The following is a 21,659-nucleotide window of genomic DNA, read 5'->3' on the forward strand; positions in this document are numbered from 1 at the left end:
ATGACAGAAACAAGGGTGGTCTACTGCAATTTCTGTTTAAGTTGTTGCTGCCTGGATGGCTATGTCTTGAGAAATAATCAAGTAAAAATAAATCTAGATATATCAATTTCTGTGACAAGTAATTTGTGACGGAGGGAGTATATACTGAACATATCCTTATCCTATACGGATTTTAGGAATGGAAAGAAATTCTAAAGAGTTTTTAGTCTAAACATATCCAAAGCCGGTTGATAAGTTTCCAAAAAAACAATTGATCAAGAGTGTGATTCCTGCCTATTTTGTATCCCCTATAATGTATCAGGACATGCTTTAGCACCAACGGTTCAATATTTAGATGGAATACTAGTAGACACCAGGATAAGGCGTCAATAAATCCTTACCTTTTTCATTCCTCAATATAGATTGACACAAGAAACATACCAGTATATATATGCCCACATATGCATCCAAAGATTCATCAAGCAAACAAGCAAACACTCCCAGCCTACCATTGCACCTATCCCACAACTTTGTCAACTATTCTCTTTGAAATGGAGAATGTTGTAGTGTTGATTGTTGGCGCTGGGCCAGCCGGCCTTGCAACAGCAGCATGCCTTAGTCAATTCTCAATTCCCTATGTCATTGTCGAGCGTGAAAGCTGCAGCGCGTCACTTTGGCGCAACCGCGCCTACGATCGGCTCAAGCTGCATCTTGCAAAGGAGTTTTGTGAGTTGCCACACATGTCATACCCAGTAGATGCGCCAACATACATACCAAAAACCTTGTTTGTGAAATACTTGGATGACTATGTTGAGCGTTTCAATATTCAACCCAAGTATCTCACTAGTGTTGAGTCATCCACATATGACAATGACGAAAAATGTTGGTCCATTGTGGCACATGACATGGCAAAGAGCACAATAGTCAGGTTCACAGCAAAGTTTCTTGTGGTGGCCAGTGGTGAGAATAGTGCAGAGAATATTCCAATGATCCCCGGACTACAAAGTTTTTCGGGTGATGTCGTGCACTCATCAAGCTACAAGTCAGGCAAGAACTACTCTGGCATGAATGTATTGGTCGTTGGATCTGGCAACTCTGGAATGGAAATTGCTTATGACCTTGCGACCCATGGTGCCAATACCTCAATTGTTATACGAAGCCCGGTATGTACACGCACTATATATTATTTTTGACCTGGAAACACTAGGGAATCCCCCCACACCCACCCTATGGGCACTATATATTTTGAGTGGGCAGAGGGAAATTTCTTATTATAGTCACCACTAGAAGGGATGCAAATTTTCAGAGTTATTACTACTAGAAAGTATTTCATAGTATAGAGCGATATACAATTTTATAACGTGCAGAAACAACTAAACAATTAGAAGAACTACAAGACCAAAAAATTAACTCTTGAAAGAAGATGATTCTATGAAATTTTATTTTATCATGCAGACTTCAAAAGAGATGTGACATGTTTTATGGTTGCAGATTCATGTAATGACAAAGGAATTAATTCGGTTGGGGATGACACTTGCTCACCGTCTTCCACTGAATCTAGTGGATAACGTCATTGTGATGGCTGCGAATTTAATATTTGGAGACCTATCGAGGCATGGCATCCGAAGGCCAAAAATGGGTCCAATGACCCTCAAGTCAAAAACCGGCCGATCTGCTGTTATTGATGTTGGCACTGTTGGGTTAATCAAAAAAGGTATCATCAAAGTAAGTATATCCATGACATGACATAAATTTCATAACAGATGTTGTCTTCATATGCCAAGTTATCAATATTCTATTTATCCCCTACAGGTACAGGGGAGCATTAGTAAGATCATGGGCGATATAGTTGAATTTCAGTGCAGTAAAAATATATCATTTGATGTGATTGTGTTAGCAACTGGATACAAAAGCACAACAAATATATGGCTCACGGTAACAACATCGATGTTTGAATATGTCTGAGTTTGTTTTGTTAGTGCAACAATTGTTAAATCTGCTAACAAGCTCTATGTTATTTTTTATCCCAGAATGGTGAGAGCATGTTAAATGACAATGGACTGCCTATCAAAGAATATCCGAATCATTGGAAAGGTGAAAATGGGCTCTACTGTGCTGGGTTAGCAAGGAGAGGATTGGCTGGTATTGCAGCAGATGCCAAGAATATCGCCAATGACATCAAGTCAGTGATAGCCACTATGTCCGGCTAAATTATCTAATCAGTGAATCTGTCTTCGACAACGCGATGCCTTCCATCGCTGGGCTCCTCGACAAGATCATGGATGAGATCCGATGCTGGGCTACGGCAGGGGCACAAGGCATGCGGGTTGTTCTGCCTCGATCCTGGGATATCCACTGAGTTGTATGATGTACTGTCAAACTAACCTCCTAGGAGGACTGTAACTTTTCCCCATCTTTTCAATGCAATGAAACACAAAGGCCTTTTGTGTTTTCTCTATTTCTTTTTATCTTTTACATGTAGTTTACCGGGGCTAGTATTCTAGACGGTTGATTCTTTGAGAAATCTATCCACTGCCACATGTCTAACTATCTTCATCTATCTTTGATACAACTAGATTTTTGTTTATTTCAAGGTTCATATGTGCCAGGGAGTAAGCACTACTTTTATAATATAATCAAGGGCTTTATACTCACTTGGTGCAATGAGCTTTGTAATTTTTGTTGAACAGTTATTTTATTTACTTGAATTTACACATGCAAAAGTCATCCGCTTGAACATGATGTTTAACAACAAGGGGCTAAGTGCAATTAATGCAATCCCAAATCATCAACAACAAATGGTGCAAAAGATAATCAAGCCAAAGTTGTTTAGTTTTTCATGTGAAACACACACGAGTAATTGCAGTAGCTTCCAAGTTTTTATTTATTAATTGTCAAATGAATATCAAATTGGCGATTTCTAGAAATATGATGGTAATTGAAATGAATGATAACAAGTTCTCCAAACATTTGCTTGATATGTACATGATTAATCTTCAAGCCAGGCAGGATAGACGTTTTTTTTCATGCTATATTAATTAGTGAAAACTAATTTCCAGTTTAATCTACCACTGAGCACAAACGTAATTACCTTCTCAGAACCACCTTCAGCAATTCGTGTTGCGCTGGGTTTGTACGGTGCTGGATCCGCGGCGCCTCGTCTCCTACACCTCCAGCGAGTCGGCTGCGGCAAGGTCAACACGGTGCGTCCCTCTCCCTCTCTCTGCGTGTGGAACCTGTCAGTACATGTTCGTGGGCAGATGTTCTTGAACTTGTCAGTAGCTACTCCAATCCAATGGTGTATAGGAGTATTAGTTACTGCAATGGTGTATTTCCAATGATCATGTTCGTGGAGTAGAAAAATGCCTTATGCTTGATGGGAGTAGTTCAGTTACTGCAATAATGTATTCTTGACAAACCTGCAAGAACCTCCTGCTACTGCAAATGTCCCAGGCTGTCACTTGCATGCTCAGTTACCGCAATGGAGTCACTTGCATGTTCAGTCACTGCATCGGATGAATCATGTGGGAACATCAATGCAATCTAGGGTGTCCATATTTATTCTGAAATTTTGCTCAACTCTTTTTGGTGGAACTGTAGGACATTTTTATTCTGAAATTGAGAGCATAACGCTGTCATTTTTATTTTGTGACTGAATGGCAGCAAGTAACTGAATATTTCTGTTGTATGCTCAAATGACTGAATATTTCTACTCCATGTGGGTATGCTGAATATTTCTAGATGGAGTTGTTGGAAATATTGTGTAATACGTGACAGCCTTGTAGTACTTGTGCCTCACGTATAGGATTAGGAGTAGTTGAGATTGGTTTCGTTTATCTCCTCTCTCTCTCTATCTCCCCATGTAATCCTCTCTACGGTTCAACCATCGTATCTCTATAAACCTACGAGAGCCCAACTCTCGATCTATCAATAAATACATGCGGGCACCCATATATGGGTGTTGAGACACTTCACCAAATATAACATGGTATTCAGAGCCATCTTCTTCCTCCACATCTAGCTCTCCACCATATCAAACCTAGCCGCCATCAAAAATTTCTCCAGATCAGAATCCAGCCGCAACCATATCTTCCTCCTCTAGCTCGGCCTCTTTCTCCAGCTTGAACAACACAATCTCTGAACCCCTCAGCCGCACCAACTACATCCTATGGCGTGCCCAGGCTCGTACTCAGATTATGGGAGCCGGCCTCTATGGGTATCTTGACCAAACAATTCCCCAACCTACCAAAACAATTTCATCCAAAAACTCTGAAGGAAAGGAACAGATCGTTCCGAATCCTGCCTACACTCCTTGGTTGATCCAAGACCAGCAGATTGTAGCCTATCTGCTGAGAAATCTCTCCAAAGAAATCCTAGTACAGGTTGCCTCGATGGAAACATCGCATGCGATCTGGACATCCCTTGCAAACATGTTCACAGCCCACTCTGCATCCCGCGTGAATAACATCCGAATCTCCCTGTCCAATGCCCACAAAGGTTCTCAATCTGCTGCTGCTTATTTTAGTTATATGAGATCTCTTTCGGATGAACCTGCAGCCGCAGGAAGACCCATCAGGGAACCGGAGCTATTGTCCTTCATCATCGTGGGGCTGGACATGGATTACCAGCCCATCATCTTGGCCCTGGATGTCCGCGTCGAGCCCGTCTACGTTGATGAGTTGTTCGCGATGGTGGCGAACTTTGATCAGCGGGTCGAGCTTTTCCATGGCTCCGGTGCAGGTGGCTTCAAATCCTCGGCCAACATGGCTGCGAGGAACCGCGGCGGCGGCAGCAAAGGCAACTATCGTGGCTCGCCCAAACCCACCAATGGTGGTAGTGGTGGGTATCACGGTGGTGGTGGCGGCAACAACGGCAGCGGCGGCTCCAACTACAACAAAGGCGGCAATGGTGGTGGTCCTGTCTACCACAACAATGGTGACCGCGGTCACCACTACAACAACAATGATGGGCGCCCCTTCTACAACAACAACCAGGGGCGCCAAGGTGGCTACGGCGGTGGCTATGGCGGCGGCAACAACTTCCAAGGTTATGATGAGTATGAGGGCAAATGTCAAATCTGTAAAAAGACTAACCATATAGCAAAAGATTGTCGTTGGCGCTATGAAGAAAACTCACAGAAAAAGAAAGTTGCGGCCGCCGCAGATATGTCCTATGGCGTGGACACAAACTGGTATGTCGATACCGGTGCCACTGAGCACATCACCCCCCACATGGAAAGGTTGACCATGCAAGAGAAGTACCACGACCATGATCAAATCAACACCGCAACAAACGGTCAAGGTATGATGATAAGCCACGTTGGTCAATCTACTATTAGAACACCTCATAGCGATATTCATCTCAATAATGTCCTACTTGTTCCACATGCATCAAAAAGTCTTGCTTCTGTTTATAGAATCACTCTTGATAATGGGTTCTTCATAGAATTTCATCCATTTTTCTTTTTGATCAAGGATCAGGCAACACGGAAGGTTCTTTATCGCGGTAGATGCGTGGATGGTCTCTACCCGTTGATTCCTACACTTTGCAAGTTCAATAAACAAGTCTTTGGAGCCATTAGAGTCTCTTCAGAAAGGTGGCATAATCGCTTAGGCCACCCGTCTTTTTCCATTGTTTATCAAATTCTTAGCAAGAATAAACTTCCTTTTGTTGGTAGCGAAACTGTGAAACTATTTGTGATTCATGCCAGCATGCAAAAAGTCATCAACTACCATATTCTATTTCTACTAGTGTGTCTGTTAAACTGTTGCAATTGATCTTTTCTGATGTGTGGGGTCCAGCACCCTCTTCCGTTGGTAGACACATTTATTATGTGAGTTTCATCGATGACTACAGTAAATACACGTGGATTTATCTCCTTAAAAAGCGTTCCGATGTTTTTCAAGTTTTCCATAACTTTCAAGCTCTTGTCGAGAGAAAATTTGATTGTAAAATTATTGCCATGCAATCAGACTGGGGTGGTGAGTACGAGAAACTCAACTCGTTCTTCCAAAAGATAGGCATCTCTCACCACGTCTCTTGTCCACATGCTCACCAGCAAAACGGTAGTGCAGAACGCAAGCATCGCCATATTGTTGAAGTAGGCCTTGCACTACTTGCTGCTGCCTCGATGCCACTAAAGTTTTGGGACAAAGCTTTCTTAACTACTGTTCATCTCATTAATATCCTGTCTAGTCGTGTCATCAATAATGAAACACCCACATAACATCTTCTTCATCTCAAACCAGACTACACTTCTCTCCGTGTTTTTGGTTGTGCGTGTTGGCCAAACCTTCGTCCATACAACAATCGCAAACTTATGTTTCGCTCCAAGCAATGTGTTTTTATTGGCTATAGCGCTCAACATAAAGGAGTTAAGTGTCTCGATGTAGCTACTGGCCGAGTCTACATCTCCAGAGATGTTGTTTTTGATGAGACTCAATTCCCTTTTGAAAAACTTCACCCCAATGCCGGTGCCCTCCTTCGTCAAGAAATCCTTCTCTTGCCATCATCTCTTTCTGGCCTTGAAAATGAGGGTGCTAATAGTAGTTCTGATCTATTTGTGACTAATCATCATACTCTGCCTAAGTCTACTGCTGCAGGAACAATTATTCCCGGTGAAAACAGAGCACAAAATAATGAACCAGGTGGTCATTTTATGTGCCCCCTTCAGGAGACAGCACACCCCGAGGAGGATTTGCCTCGGGATCGCTATCGCTGCAGACGGCAGCGCATCCAGCTTCGGGATCCGCCCCTGACGCTGAGCCCTGCGGGCCCGCCTCTAGCGCCCCTAGCGTTGTCCCACCTGGAACCGACGACACCAGCCGTGACAGCGACACCTCTTCACCGCGCCAATCCTCGGGTGCCGGGTGGCGCGCCTCCACTCCTGATGCCGGGTCGCCCGCCCCGCCCGGGCCCGCCACTAGAGCCTCACCTGCCTCGCACGGGGCCGACGCTGCCCCTGCACGTGCCCCTGGTTGGGTCGCTCCGCCTGCCTCTGCCTCGAGAACGGGCCCGGCCGGGGGTGCGGCTGAACCTGGCGCTGCAGCTTCGACTGCTGTTGCTGGATCTTCTATGTCGGACTCTTCTGTGGTTGCTCCTGCAGAACCGCATACACGCCTCCAAAGGGGAGTTTCCACCCAAATTAATTACAAAAACTTCTCCAAATATGGATTATCTTGCATGGTAGGTGAACCCAAAAATTTAATGGATGCACTTGGTGATGATAGGTGGAAAACCGCCATGAATGATGAATTTGTGGCTTTATAGAGGAACAAAACTTGGCACTTGGTTCCTCCTCAACAAGGCAGAAACCTCATCGATTGCAAATGGGTATATCGCATCAAAAAGAAGTCAGATGGCACCATAGATCACTACAAGGCCAAACTTGTGGCAAAAGGTTTCAAGCAAAGGTATGGGCTTGATTATGAGGACACTTTTAGTCCTATTGTTAAAGCTGCCACCATACGTCTTGTGCTGTCCATTGCTATTTCTAGGGGGTGGAGCCTTAGACAGCTAGATGTGCAGAATGCGTTTCTGCATGGCGTTCTGGAAGAAGATGTGTACATGAAACAACCTCCTGGGTTTGAGGACAAAAACAAGTCGTTCCATATATGCAAACTTGACAAAGCATTGTATGGTTTGAAGCAAGCCCCCAGAGCGTGGTACTCAAGACTCAGTATGAAGCTTCAGGCACTTGGGTTTGCTCCTTCAAAATCTGACACCTCACTATTTATCTTTACTAATCCACAACTGTCCATGTTTGTTCTCATATATGTTGATGACATAATTGTTACTAGCTCATCCAATGATGCGGTAACGAAGTTGCTTAAGAATTTGGGTTCTGAGTTTGCTCTCAAAGATTTGGGAGACTTGCATTTCTTCTTGGGTATTGTGGTGCAGAAGAATGGTGATAGTCTTCATCTATCTCAGGCTAAATATGCAACTGAATTGTTGAATAGAATTGGCATGCAAAACTGTAAACCATCACCAACACCATTATCTAGTTCGGAACACTTATCTTTGACAACTGGAGAACTTCTGGATAGGGAGGATGTCACTAGTTACAGAAGCATTGTTGGTGGTCTTTAGTACTTGACTCTCACACGACCTGATATTTCTTTCGCAGTTAACAAAGTTTGTCAATTCCTTCATGCACCAACTACCACTCATTGGACAACAACTAAGAGAATTTTGAGGTATGTGAAGAATACAATGACTGTTGGTCTCACATTTCGAAAGTCGTCGTCTACTCTTATAAGTGCATTTTCCGATGCCGATTGGGCTGGTTGCTTGGGTGATAGGAGATCTACTGGTGGGTTTGCCATCTTCTATGGACCTAATTTGATCTCTTGGTGTGCAAAGAAACAAGCAACTGTGTCTAGATCAAGTATTGAGGCAGAGTATAAAGCATTAGCTAATGCTACATCATAGGTCATCTAGATTCAGTATATGTTGAAGGAACTTGGTATTTCAGAAGTTCATCCCCCATGTCTGTGGTGTGATAACCTTGGTGCAACTTATTTGTCTGCTAATCCAGTTTTCCATGCCAGGACCAAGCATATTGAGATAGACTTCCACTTTGTCAGAGAACGAGTTGCAAATAAACAGTTAGAAGTCAGATTTATTCCCTCAAAGGATCAGCTTGCAGATGGATTCACAAAAGCATTACCCACAAAAGGTTTTGAAGAATTTCGACGTAATCTCAACTTAGTGTTGTTGTGATTAAGGGGGAGTGTTGGAAATATTGTGTAATACGTGACAGCCTTGTAGTACTTGTGCCTCACGTATAGGATTAGGAGTAGTTGAGATTGGTTTTGTTTATCTCCTCTCTCTCTCTCTATCTCCCCATGTAATCCTCTCTACGGTATCTCTGTAAACCTACGAGAGCCCAACTCTCGATCTATCAATAAATACATGCGGGCACCCATATATGGGTGTTGAGACGCTTCACCAAATCTAACAGGAGTAACTGGGTATGTTGAGACCTGATTATGGTTTTCTCTAGATGATAGCCAAAAGACTTTTAACCAGGAGTACTCCAGCAGCTTCAAGCTCTGTTCCTGCTCTCAAGCTTCTAGATGATGGAGTAACCAGCGGTGTATGTTTCAAGCATGGAGTATGGTAAGCATGTGTTTCAAGCATGGAGCTATCATGTACTCCCATGCAAAGTAGTTTCAGGATTTTTGACAATGTTGTTTATATAGATCCAGAGCACATTTGTTTCTACTGAATGATTAGTTGTGTATGTAGATCTTCATTGATAACTGACAGCTCGGGACCTTCATTGATAACTGAATAGTTGTGCTGCTCATGACATGCTTGAGGAAGTTCTCTACAATTTCCTACAGAGTAGTAGTGGAGTAGATGACATTGTTTTGTACAGTGTGTTGAAATATATTGCCCATCTCCCTCCATCAGTTCGTACTTTTGGATGAGTTGGTTGGAGCATGAATTCAATATGGTATCAGAGCCAAGAGGTCTTGAGTTCAAGACCCTGCCAACGCAGTATTAAATAAAACGATTCTGCGGCCTACATCGATCCCACGTCTAAGGACTAAAATAGCCTAGACGTGAGGGGGAGTGTTGAAATATATTGCCCACCTCCCTCCATCAGTTCGGACTTTTGGATGAGTTGGCTGAAGCATGAATTCAATACAGAGTAGTTTGCTACAGGTACTCCCAATACGTTGCTACTCTCGTTGCTACAGAGTAGCGGAGTACTCAAATTTTCTGTACATTTCAGAACAGCATGGGTATATTGTAATGTATGTGAGGCGTGAAAATCTATTGACACTAGAGTGCTAAAAATGTATTGAGACTAGAGTACAATCTTGATTTGTATGGCACTGAAAATGTAGTGACACTAGAGTACATATATGAACTCCGGACGAGGATTTGTAGCACATAGGTGCTCCATCCACTGATATCCACACCTTACGTTATTCTCAACAGATCTTGGCATTAAATGTTGAAATCATTAATCAGTGATAGATACGCTCAGAATACAGCAGCGTAATACCAGCTGCGTGGGTCCATCTTTAATTGATAGATGTACTTTTCTGACATAGAAGAACAGGAAGCCTGCTGTGAACCATGGAAGTGATTTTTGAGAACCAGGTTCCATGGTGATAAATTCTTGTCATTGAATGAGCAAGTGACCCTGGCGTTATAGATCTTGAGAAGCATGGAATAGTCTGTGACGCGAGAGGATTATTTCTGAGTTAGCTCACATATCACACATCACAAAAAAAAGTTGGCTCATATATCACACAGTTGTAATAACATAAATCTTTGCACACTTCAGGGAAAGAAAACTGATAAATCACGCGTTTAAAAGAACTGAAACTAACGTATCACACAGATCGCATATCATTAATAATATTAACCACAGTTGGCTGATAATTAGTTAAACAAAGATAACATTGCCACCTGACTAACACTGACTATGAAAGCTGTTAGGCACACCTCATGAACATGCTAATGGATAAGATCATGATCATTCCTCGTTGATTAATTAACTAATAATTAAAGGCTGCTTCAGCAGTGGACGACAGTCCATCAGTAGTTTTTGAGACAGAGATGGAGAATCCCTCCTAGGCTCAGGATGCTGATGAAGAGGATCCGTCTAATTGTGGCGAGGCTGATCCTAAAACTGACAATACATTGCGAAAGGTAGTACATAACAGCTAACTAAAGACAACATAGGTTCAGTGAACAAGTGAAACGTAGAAAAGAAGCTTACATCAGCGATCATACTTCCTGGGTAGTTAATTAGCTACTAATTAAACTGGTATTTAACGCTACGAATGGGTACTGACAGCTACTGCTCCCGCCCTTCAGTAGTTCTTCAGACAGGTGGAGAACTGCGGCAAGATTCAGGATGCCGACGACGAGGATCCACTTTAATGTTGCTTGACTGCGATTGGTCTCAATTCCAGGGAGGATGGACAGCCTAGGCCTCTTTGCACGAAGAACCTCGAGGTGCACGGCTTCCCATTTCCAGAAAGCGCACTTCCCAGTCTAGATTGGGGATTAAATAGAAATGAAGCTTGCGTTAGATAAAACAAAAAACATGAAGAAGGATTGAACGAGATGGGATGCAGCATGAGAGGAGGAAAACGAGATTTACTCATCCATTGATGCTCGCACTTGTAGAAGTGCTTCCCGGGGTTCCTCTTGGTCACGGAGACCACCACTGGACGACGCCATTGTTGCACTAGCGACGCACCTGATAAGAGGTCGCGGTGCCTGCTCCTGTAGCATTGGGGTCAAGGATTGGGAGGAAGAAGAAGAGGCACACATGGCGCTGGATGTACGAGGGAGAGTTTTGGATCGCCATGTTTAGATCGGGGTGGAGAAGAAAAGTGGGGAATGGAATGAGGTCGGGGAAGAGGAACAGTGACTAGGCTCTTAAAAATATCAGCCCACCGCCTACCGCGTCGCAGTAAATGTGTACAGTTGAGAGCCGCGTGTGGGACCAGCTCGTACGAAAGAGCATGCATATACGAGATGTTTCTGAAGCAGCACTTCACCGATACAGAACTTAATACGACGCATTTAACACGAACGATCCGAATCTATATGCAGTGCAACGGTACTGATGTAGGTGGGTGGAGCACAAGTGTAGCACCCAACACACACAAGAAGGAATAAGGGACAACAGAGAAGAACCAGGAAACAAGCTACGACAATAGGTGACACCAAGAACTTAGCACCCATCATCACTAGGCTAACCGACAAGAGCAGGAGCTAGCTTTGATGGATCAGTCGAAAGGAGATTCGTTGCCGAGAAGACGAAGAGAAGAAGTCACCCGCTGCCCTGGATCACTCACACCTTGAAGAGCTAGGAAGTCACAATCGCCATCGAAGGGTATCCCATTGCCTAGCCACGTCGCGACAGAGAGAGCCATTGACCGTGCCGAAGGTCAATGCTCCACCGAGATAGCCCCTGCACCTCCTCTAGGCCACACCATGGCCACCATCACAAATAGAGGGAGCCAGAGCACTATGCAAAGCAACAAAACCTCACGCGCCGTCGAAGCGCACCGAACACCGAGACATCACCGTCGCCAAGAGCCCCCATGAGAGGTCAACCAACAACACCAGGATGACCAAGGCACCAGTTGCCGCCACAGACCACTTCCACCGCCACTACCGAGCATTCCAACCACCCAACTACCTCTGCTACACAGACATCGAGCAACCAACATCGAATTTCGTGGCTCCAAAAAACAACGCCCCCAAGGGGGGGAACGACATCGAGATGCCATCGTTGTCCGAACTAATAAAGGATCTAAGGCTTTCGCCCGGAGCCCACGAATGAGCAGGTGGCAGCAGCTCCCCAATGACCCTTCAAGAAGGGAAACGACGCCCAAAAGCGTCGCCGTCATCGTTGCCGACAAGGTCGGCACAAGGCTTTCGCCTGAAGCATCCCCAACCTAGTCGTCTCCGCAGATGCCAGCGCTTGATTCCAGCAACACAAGACCACCCCATCCCCATGCTAGTCACGGCGAGCGTCCCCGCCAGGTCCAGCAAGAAGCTCCGAAGACACGACCGCTCACCTCGAGCATCCGCACAAAAAGGAGTTAGAGCAACCTGGGCTGCCATCAGCACCAAACCTCCCACCACAGGCCACACGCCTCCACCACCGCCACATCATGCCCCGCCGGCAGCATCCACCACCGACCCCCCGGCCGCACGCAAGCCCCCGCCGCGAGAGAAGCGCCCCGTGCCGAGCCATCCGAGCGAGAGGAGGAGAGCCGTCCCCGCCGCCGTCGCCGCCGCGCGGGATTTTCCCGGCAACACCCTCCGGCGGCGGCGGGAGGAGGAAGAGGAGGAGAGGGGGACTGCTGCGGTGGCGGCTAGGGTTCCTCCCGGGTGGCCTGCATACATTGAGCAAGCTGGTGTGCCCACCTATAGAAAGCCACGAGTAGCAGTCCAGTATGTTAATGTGTCTCGAAGACAGTGAACTTGGTAGAAACACCCTATTTGAATCAATTATATATGCAAGTAATTTTTTTCTTCAAAAATATATATTGTTTTGCCAAAAATGAAAACTTACATTATTTTGGAAATTTAATTTAAAAGAGTGCAGCTAATCATGAATAGAAAGTATTAGTACATAGGAATGGGTTGAGAATATACGATCCGAATCTCAAAGCTACCAGTGATAGCAAATGTGTTGCCCGCAACACAAAATTCAAATTCAATCCAAACAAGCCTAAATATGTCAATCCGCAGCTCAAAGATGAATAAGTAGGTCCATCAGTCTAATATAATTTGATGAAATGGTGTGTGCATATCACCGTGGAGACATGGTGTAGGCATGGGATCCAAGAAGAGCTCTTCGTCAGCGCGCCCTGGGCCCCCGGGACTCCCGCGCCGCCGCCGCCACGGCATTGGCCTTGGTCTCGGCGAGCTCGGCCTTCACCTTGCGCAGCTCCGCCCGCAGCTCGTCGGCGTCCCTCAGCCTCTCCTCGAGCTCCAGAGCGTAACCCAGCGAGAAGGCCACCTCGTTCGCCGTCTACAGGACTCGGTCAAGACCGGCATCGGCATGCATGTGTGTCAGTCTATCAGTCCAGATCAACAAGCAAATCATGCTCGAATCGAATGCATAGCTAGCGCATGGATGATTCGTAAGTAAATTCACCTCACCTGGAGCAGCGACACGTAGCTCGAGGCGACGACGTCGGCCGGCCTGGACGCCGCGTGCTCGCGCTGCCGCTCCGGCGTGACGATGCCCTGCAGCAGTTGCCTCGCCGCCTTCCAGCCGCTCGTGTCCCCGTCGTCGCCGCCGTGGAGTTGCTTCCCGTGTTTGCTCGTAGTCCTAGTTGTGGTCCGTGCCTTCCGGTGATGTGGGGAGAACCCCGGCGGGAAAGAGAGGTACCCCGACGCTGAGCTCTCGCCGGTTGCATGGTGCTCCGGCCGCTTCCGCTTCTTCTCTTTTCCGGACCACGACGGCGCATCGCAGTCCGGCTCGCTCTTCACCGTAGCCTCCCTCGCTGGCGAGCGCGCTGCTCCTTTGAGTAGCTCACCTTGAGGAGTCGGCGGCGGCGGTGATAGTGCCACGATGGTCTTGGCCGCGGCCAAGTTGCTGTCGCGGAGATACGCCGTGAGATCGATCGGGGAACCACCGCGAGCGCGCAGCAGGCTCGCCGCCACGGCCTTCTCCGGGCCGTTGAGCGACGGATCAGACGTGGCGGACCTGAATGGCCTCCCCCACTGAACAGGGCACTGCCACGGCGACGCTGCCGGTGACGACAGGAAGAAGAACTCCTTCCTCCACCGCGCGTCCGTGCCCTTCAACTGGCGGAAGAGCGGGCCGGCGCCGGCAGCGTCTTTGCCGCGGAGGGAGTAGAGCCTGTGCGGGAACGAAGACAGCGTGAAGAAGTGCCGGAACACCGGCAGCGACGGCGGCGCTCCGGCAAAGTGGGAGAGCACTGTTGAATATCTTTTGTATAGGCAGTATATCGCATGTATATGTAGGATCATTTCCTACCTTGCCCCGCCTCCTAGTTACCATGTATAGTCGAGGCCGTGGGCTGCTCATTGTAAATATATACGTGTGTGTATGCATCCAAATCAATTGAGAGTTGCATTGCCAAACAATATGGTATCAGTTTTCCTCACACGATCCTCTTCCTAAATAGCTTCCGCTCCTGCTGCCGCCGCCGCATCACCGCCGCCGCCGCCGCCGCATCTTCTCCCTGCCGCTGCTTCCCCTCCAGCCGCACCACCACCTTCCCTCTCCCACCCGACATCGACATGGCCTCACCCGCCTCCTCCGCATCCGGTTCCGTCATCCCCAACCCCTTCGCCGGCCCCGATCCCGTGCTCATCCGCGATCTTGACATCCACCGCCGTGTCCCCGTGTGCCTTGACTACTCCACCTCCACCTACTATGCCTGGAAGACCTATTTCTCTCTCGTGTTCCGCGAGTATCATCTCCATGATCACGTCGACGGTTCCGTGGATTCCAGCCTCATGCTCGGTGATGTAGAGTGGACGACCATCGATGCTATACTCATCCGGTGGTTCTACCTCACCATCTCCAAGGATCTCTTCCACACGGTGGTCAGCGACGGGGATGACGCCCTCGCCATTCGGACCAAACTCAACGTGGACTTCACCGACACCTTCGCCCCGGTTGTCAAACCGGGCACTATCCGCACTGTCCTCCAGCTGGCGGTCTCCCGCGCATGGCCCGTCCACCAGATGGACATCTCCAACGCATTCCTTCATGGCCATCTCGCCGAGCAGGTCTACTGTCAGCAGCCCATCGGCTTCGTCGACGCCACTCAGCCGGATCATGTGTGCCTGCTCTCGCGCTCACTCTATGGGCTCAAGCAGGCTCCTCGTGCTTGGTACCAGCGGATCGCTGCCTTCCTTCAGCAGCTTGGCTTCGTGGCCACCCGCTCGGATGCCTCTCTGTTCGTCTACCAGCACCCCATTGGGACGGCTTACCTGCTGCTCTACGTCGACGACATCATCCTGACTGCTTCCACGACCGAGCTTCTCCGACAGCTCACGGCTCGTCTCGGCACCGAGTTCGCGATGAAGGACCTCGGTCCTTTACACTACTTCCTCGGGATCGAGGTAGTGCGTCGTGCGGAAGGGTTCTTTCTTCATCAGCAGCAGTACGCCCAGGAGTTACTCGAGCGCGCCGGCATGCTTAACTGTAAGCCCGCACCTATGCCTATCGACACGAAGGCTAAGGTCTCCGCTCTTGAAGGCACCCCGGCGCAGGATGTCGCCTTTTACCGGTCCATTGTTGGGGCCCTGCAGTACTTGACGCTCACTCGTCCCGACCTACTGTACGCGGTTCAGCAGGTGTGCCTCCACATGCACGCTCCCCGTGACTCTCACTGGTCCTTGGTGAAGCGGATTCTCCGTTACATCCGCGGCACTATGGGTCTTGGTCTCACGTTGACGGCGTCCTCCTCCACGGATCTGGTGGCCTACTCCGATGCCGACTGGGCCGGCTGCCCCGACACTCGGCGCTCCACCTCTGGCTACTGCGTCTACCTCGGGCCCTCCTTCATCTCGTGGTCGTCTAAACGACAACCCACGGTGTCCAGGTCGAGTGCCGAGGCTGAATATCGCGCTGTGGCTAATGCTGTTGCAGAGTGCTCCTGGCTACGGCAGCTTCTTCAGGAGTTGCACCTTGGCGTGGCCAAGGCTACCGTTGTCTACTGCGACAACGTCTCTGCCGTCTACCTCTCCGCCAACCCCGTTCATCATCATCGCACGAAACACATCGAGCTCGACATTCATTTCGTGCGTGAGCAGGTGGCTCTCGGACACATACGGGTCTTACATGTCCCCACCGCTCAACAGTTCGCCGATGTCATGATCAAGGGGTTACCGACGACTACATTTGAGGAGTTTCGGTCCAGTCTATGCGTCACTAATGACGTATCGACTGCGGGGGGGTGTTGAATATCTTTTGTATAGGCAGTATATCGCATGTATATGTAGGATCATTTCCTACCTTGCCCCGCCTCCTAGTTACCATGTATAGTCGAGGCCGTGGGCTGCTCATTGTAAATATATACGTGCGTGTATGCACCCAAATCAATTGAGAGTTGCATTGCCAAACGATAAGCACGACGAACCCCGCCAGGGCGCGCCAGCCGTTGGGGGCGAGCTGGCCCGGGGCGATCCCAAAGTGGTCGAGCACCACGCCGAAGAAGGGGTGGAGGGGCAGGCGCATCCCGGCCTCCAGCGCATCAATGTACACGCAGATGGACCCTGGCGGCGGCGGCGCGCGCGCCGACCGGTCGCCGGCGAGGAGAGGGGTGAAGCCGTCGGGGATGGAGTACTTCCTGCAGATGGCTCTCAGGGCTTCGACACTGCGCACCCGCGAGGCGTCCCGCCAGGGCGAGACGTCGTCCTCCTCCTCGTCGCCTCCGTCGTGGGCTCTGTCGCGGGGAGATCGGACGCGGGTGGGCTTGGCATGCTCCGGTGACCAGGATGAGGAGGTCGGGGAGGAGGATGCCATGGGAGCTAGCTGAGGTTGTACCTAACGATCGAGACGGCAACAAAGTTGTGTATGCGGAAATGGAGAGATGTTTTCCAAAGGAGTAATTATATATATATATATATATATATATATATATATATATATATATATATATATATATATATATATTTCATTTTACCCACTAAACTAATTTTAACATGAGATTGGTGCTATATGTACAGAATTGATTTTATATCATATTAAATTTTGCCACACAAACTCACCAACTTGGAGCATAAAAATGTTGGTTAAGTCGAATGAGCATGCCCACCGTCGAGATACTCTACCTCGTGTCCATGAACGACATCTCTGTGCTCTTCTACCATGGTTACAGGTGGTGACGACGTCCAGATTTCGACCGCTCCTTTCTCCGTCATTGTTGGCCATCCGCCCTCGCTCATTTCTCAACTTTTTTAGTCGATCAAAGCATGGCTATGTGGACAGTAACAGAACATCTATCTACAGCCGTCGGCTTTGGTCGTTCGTTTTCGCTGCCACTTCCGCACCTGCTTCGTCCCAGGTGTGCTACGAGTGTGATGGCCTATTATATGTGTCGACACCTGACATGCTCCACATGCTCATGTTTAAAGTTTACTTTGTCGATGGTTGTGCCACTATTGCTCTTTTAAATGGAAACATCCACGACACATGTTGTGTTTGGATTGTTCAACCTTTTCCAAGGTGCTAACATCACTAGTGCAGAACCGGGCAATAGCACCGGTTCATAAGGCCCTTTAATGCCGGTTACATAATCGGCACTAAATTGTGGTCACTAAAGCCCCCCCCCCCCCCTAGTACCGGTTCAGCACGAACCGGTGCTAAAGGGCAACCATGTGGCACGAGCCAGCTCCGGGGGCCTGGAACCCTTTCTTTAGTACCGGTTGATAAGACCAACCGGTACTATAAGGTTTGGGGTTTTTTTAGTTTTATGATTTCTTTTTCATTTAATTTTGTGTTTCCATTTTATTTCTTTTTTGTTTGCTGGTATTTTACGATACTACACATTGTACACGTTATATATATATATATATATATATATATATATATATATATATATATATATATATATATATATATATATATATATATAGGACAAATTTTTCCTACTACCGGGTGTAGTTACTCCCACTTTTGTTTCATACGTTCTAGGTAGTATCTACCATATCGGAGAGTATGTACGCGTAGTATGTAGTATGTAATAATGTTTAGGTAGTATATATACTATTTTTTATGTAATATGTAGTATATTTTGAGCATACTCCTTTTTACGTACAAATATGTATGTATTTCACAAATATTATAAAAACATGGACTCACATGCAATTTTTTCACATAATTCGCTTTGGAGTATCTTAGATATAATATATGAGCATACTAAAAGTAATAAAGTAGAATATATACTACCACATGGTAGTATATGAGAAATGGGTGTAACTACACCCGGTAGTAGGATGCATTTTCCCTATATATATATATATATATATATATATATATATATATATATATATATATATATATATATAAGCAAAGATATAAAGTTTCGCTGGCGCGGCTGCAATCACAAGCGCTCGTTCGTGTGGGGATCTGTTCCCTCCTCTTACCTCTTTTGCATTTTCATGTTATATGTCATTTGATGCTTATTTCCTTTTATAGGGAAGGATGGACCACGCTGCGTGCAAGACTGCAGCACCGCGCAGGCACTAGGCTGCCGCAGTCCAGCAGGGACCACCCGCCTTCCTCCCGAACGGTTCCAGGATGGACATCGGTACCAGCCCTGCGCCGGCCAGTCGTGCCCAGGCAAGCGTTTTTCATCGTCATGGAGTACATGGGAGCAGGGACGTACCCGTGACCAGGCACCAGCACTGCGCCAGCCAATATGTGGGAAAGCAGACTCGTGACCAACATCGTGGAAAAACGAGCGGGCATGTTGCCTCTGGTAAAACTCGTCCGCACATAGGAGAGAGACCGGGAGACACTGAGAGAGGAACAGATACATCCTGGTGGCAGCAAGATCACACGGCGGCGCACCCTCGTCAGCTACAGCTTCCCTCTCCCTGTAATCCTTAGCCCCCTGTCATCTGAGTGCGCCGTCCCCTTCAAGGCACAGCCGCCGGCGACCTCTCCTTCACCATCACCGTGTCCCCACCCTGAGCTCCGACCTACCCACCATCTCAAGCAGGTCCAGATCCGCCACGGCTCCCGCAGCCACGCGCCAGCAGACCAAGCAGGTGCACAACGTGGTCTCTTCCCCCTCTACGCCTCTGTTCGTTCGGTTTGATTTGATTTGTAAGGCTGATGTTGTTCGTTCTTTTTGATTCGATTTGGCAGGCGTGCAGGTGCACGACGTGTGGTTACTCTTCCACTCTCGTGGCCACCATTCTGCTTCCTCCCCTCCCATGGTTCAGCAGCAGCAGCAGGTAGCACCTCATCCCCATCTCACTTCTTCTAATCTACAGACCGTGTCTTGTTCTTGTTCACTGTCTTGTTTCTTATAAATGTATTTTTCTCTCAAAAACTTTACACTGTCTTGTTCTTGTACTGATTAAGGAGGGAGTAATTTTGCCCTAGCGTTTACACTCATTGGATTTGAGTAGAGTATATAGATTGTTTCTCACTCAAGTAGAGCCGTGTGGAGATAAACAATGATCTAAAACGTGTATGTGTATCCTTCCTGTCTAGCAGTGACAAGCGATTTGGAGGGAACAAGCTGAGCAATTGCAGCCATCGTCCTCGCCTAGGAGGAGGAGGAGGAGCTTCATCACATGAGCAGCAGCTTAGGTCCATCCTCTCCCTCTGCTCATCTTGTGTTGTCGTACAAAATTAGAAATTAATACTAGCTTGTAGCAGTAGGCCTCAAAGTGCAGCAGCTCATGTTTTTACTCAATTTTTTGTCAAGTGGCCATATGTGAAATTAGTAGAGAGCATCTGCAGTTTCAGATTGAACAGAAAGCATGTTTCAGTTTCAGATTCAGTAATAGTCATATGTACAGACATTCGGGCACTGTCTAGTTAATTAGTACTCCCTCCGTTCCTAAATACTTGTCTTTCTAGGTATTTCAACAAGTGACTACATACGGAGCAAAATGAGTGAATCTACACTCTAAAATATGTCTACATACATCCGTATGTAGTAGTCATTTGAAATGTCTAGAAAGACAAATATTTAGGAACGGAGGGAGTACATACCTACTGTTTGATCATGTATCAGATTCAGTCATAGTCATATGTACAGACATTCCAATTCAGTCTAGTTGATTACTAGTACATACCTACTGTTTGCCTTTTATTCCTTCACCAGATACTATATTGATTCTCTAGGATTTTTTAACAGAATCGTGTTGTGATCTAGAGGGGATTATAAATACCAACAGTGGCAACACTACTGTGTACTAATATGTCTGCACATTTTTTATATTATAGAATTAAGCCATGCACTCCCCAAAATTATAGAATGAATTGGAACATGCCAACAGTGGATATTGTAGAATTAAGCCATGCATTCAATTTCCATATGTATTTTCCATATGAATTGCAGAAACTATTCTAGCATTTTCAAACAGTAATCTTCCATATGTATTATAGAACAGATCACTGAATCTATCTGCATATTTAACAATTTCTGTATACATTGCTTTGCTCCCATGGTTTTTAGGCTTCTGAATTCCAGTTTTCAATTAGGTAGGATATGAAGCCGTGGCCCTTTAAGGTCATCCCTGGCCCCGCCGACAAGCCCAGGATCGCCGTCGACTACAAGGTGTACCCATGCAATGCTTGTTTCCTTGAATCAGAAGCTCGATGCAAGCAAATTGCAGTATTTAACTGAATGTGTTTTGATACCATTCTCCGATTTAGCTAGGGAAAACAGATTGATGTTTTTTGTGCACGCTATTTCTTCAGAACTTGTATGTCTTTGATCAAATAACTTTTATGATACGTCAAGTATAACAGGCTGTTCTGTCTCATTTGATAAAATAATCTAAACACTGATGGTCGGCTATATTTCAAGTGCACACGATCGTTAGGTTTGGGAACCATTTTATGGGTGAATGCCCCCCCTCCCAATCGACCGCATTGATAGGTCACGTGGAACCTTGATTTTGCATTGTGAGAACAACCCATACACGAGCGTCCTACTCATCTGTTTAGCATTATATCCGATGTTGAGGTGAAAGAGGGAGAGAGCGATTGACCAGTAGTGCACACGAACAGTCCTATGACAATGTCAGAACCTTTCATTCCCGACGAGGGGGCCCTTCTTTCTGTGCATGCGAACCCTTTCTCCACCGCACACCACTCGTCAACGTATCACCGCAACGATACATAGGAACCTCCGTTTTGCACTACAATGACCACACATACTGCTTGGAGGGCACCTTCTTTTGACTCCATACATCGCGCGCGTGCAAGATTTTTTGAACTATCTATATACGTGGGGTGGTAAAATAGACTCCATACATCACGCGCGTGCAAGATTTTTTGAAGAAGTAATTTCTTGATGCAGTGAGTTGACACCCCCCCTCCCATCTCAAAGATGGAGAACCCTCCTTTTTATTGCGTTATAACCTCACGCACACCAATTGAGGAACCCCTCTGAGACGCGTGAGGAACATTCGAGGGACAACGATACCAGAAATAGATGTTGGTTTCATAGACATTT

General features: G+C 46.9%; 2 protein-coding genes and 1 long non-coding RNA gene across 4 annotated transcripts; 2 read left to right on the top strand and 1 right to left on the bottom strand.

The window, feature by feature from the left end:
• Positions 1-530: 530 nt before the first annotated feature.
• On the top strand, positions 531-2,189 carry LOC123082884 (probable indole-3-pyruvate monooxygenase YUCCA10). The gene is made up of 4 exons (XM_044505102.1): positions 531-1,142; positions 1,471-1,704; positions 1,792-1,914; positions 2,010-2,189. Exons 1-4 carry the CDS (start codon positions 531-533, stop codon positions 2,187-2,189), a joined length of 1,149 nt encoding a protein of 382 aa, XP_044361037.1.
• A 10,535-nt stretch (positions 2,190-12,724) lies between these two features.
• Positions 12,725-14,747, bottom strand: LOC123084190 (uncharacterized). The gene is made up of 3 exons (XM_044505917.1): positions 14,611-14,747; positions 13,636-14,431; positions 12,725-13,504 (listed from the first exon to the last, which is right to left on the bottom strand). Exons 1-3 carry the CDS (start codon positions 14,745-14,747, stop codon positions 13,331-13,333), a joined length of 1,107 nt encoding a protein of 368 aa, XP_044361852.1. The 3' UTR covers positions 12,725-13,330.
• A 3,897-nt stretch (positions 14,748-18,644) lies between these two features.
• Positions 18,645-20,935, top strand: LOC123082885 (uncharacterized). 2 transcript variants are annotated; one of them, XR_006439142.1, is made up of 4 exons: positions 18,645-19,230; positions 19,331-19,419; positions 19,685-19,780; positions 20,685-20,935. It is a non-coding gene; the product is annotated as an uncharacterized lncRNA (long non-coding RNA). The 2 variants fall into 2 exon arrangements; XR_006439141.1 differs by having other exon boundaries at positions 18,646-19,230; positions 20,681-20,935.
• Positions 20,936-21,659: the final 724 nt, after the last annotated feature.

This window comes from Triticum aestivum, chromosome 4A (assembly GCF_018294505.1).
Source record: "Triticum aestivum cultivar Chinese Spring chromosome 4A, IWGSC CS RefSeq v2.1, whole genome shotgun sequence".
In the NCBI taxonomy this organism is placed as follows: domain Eukaryota; kingdom Viridiplantae; phylum Streptophyta; class Magnoliopsida; order Poales; family Poaceae; genus Triticum; species Triticum aestivum.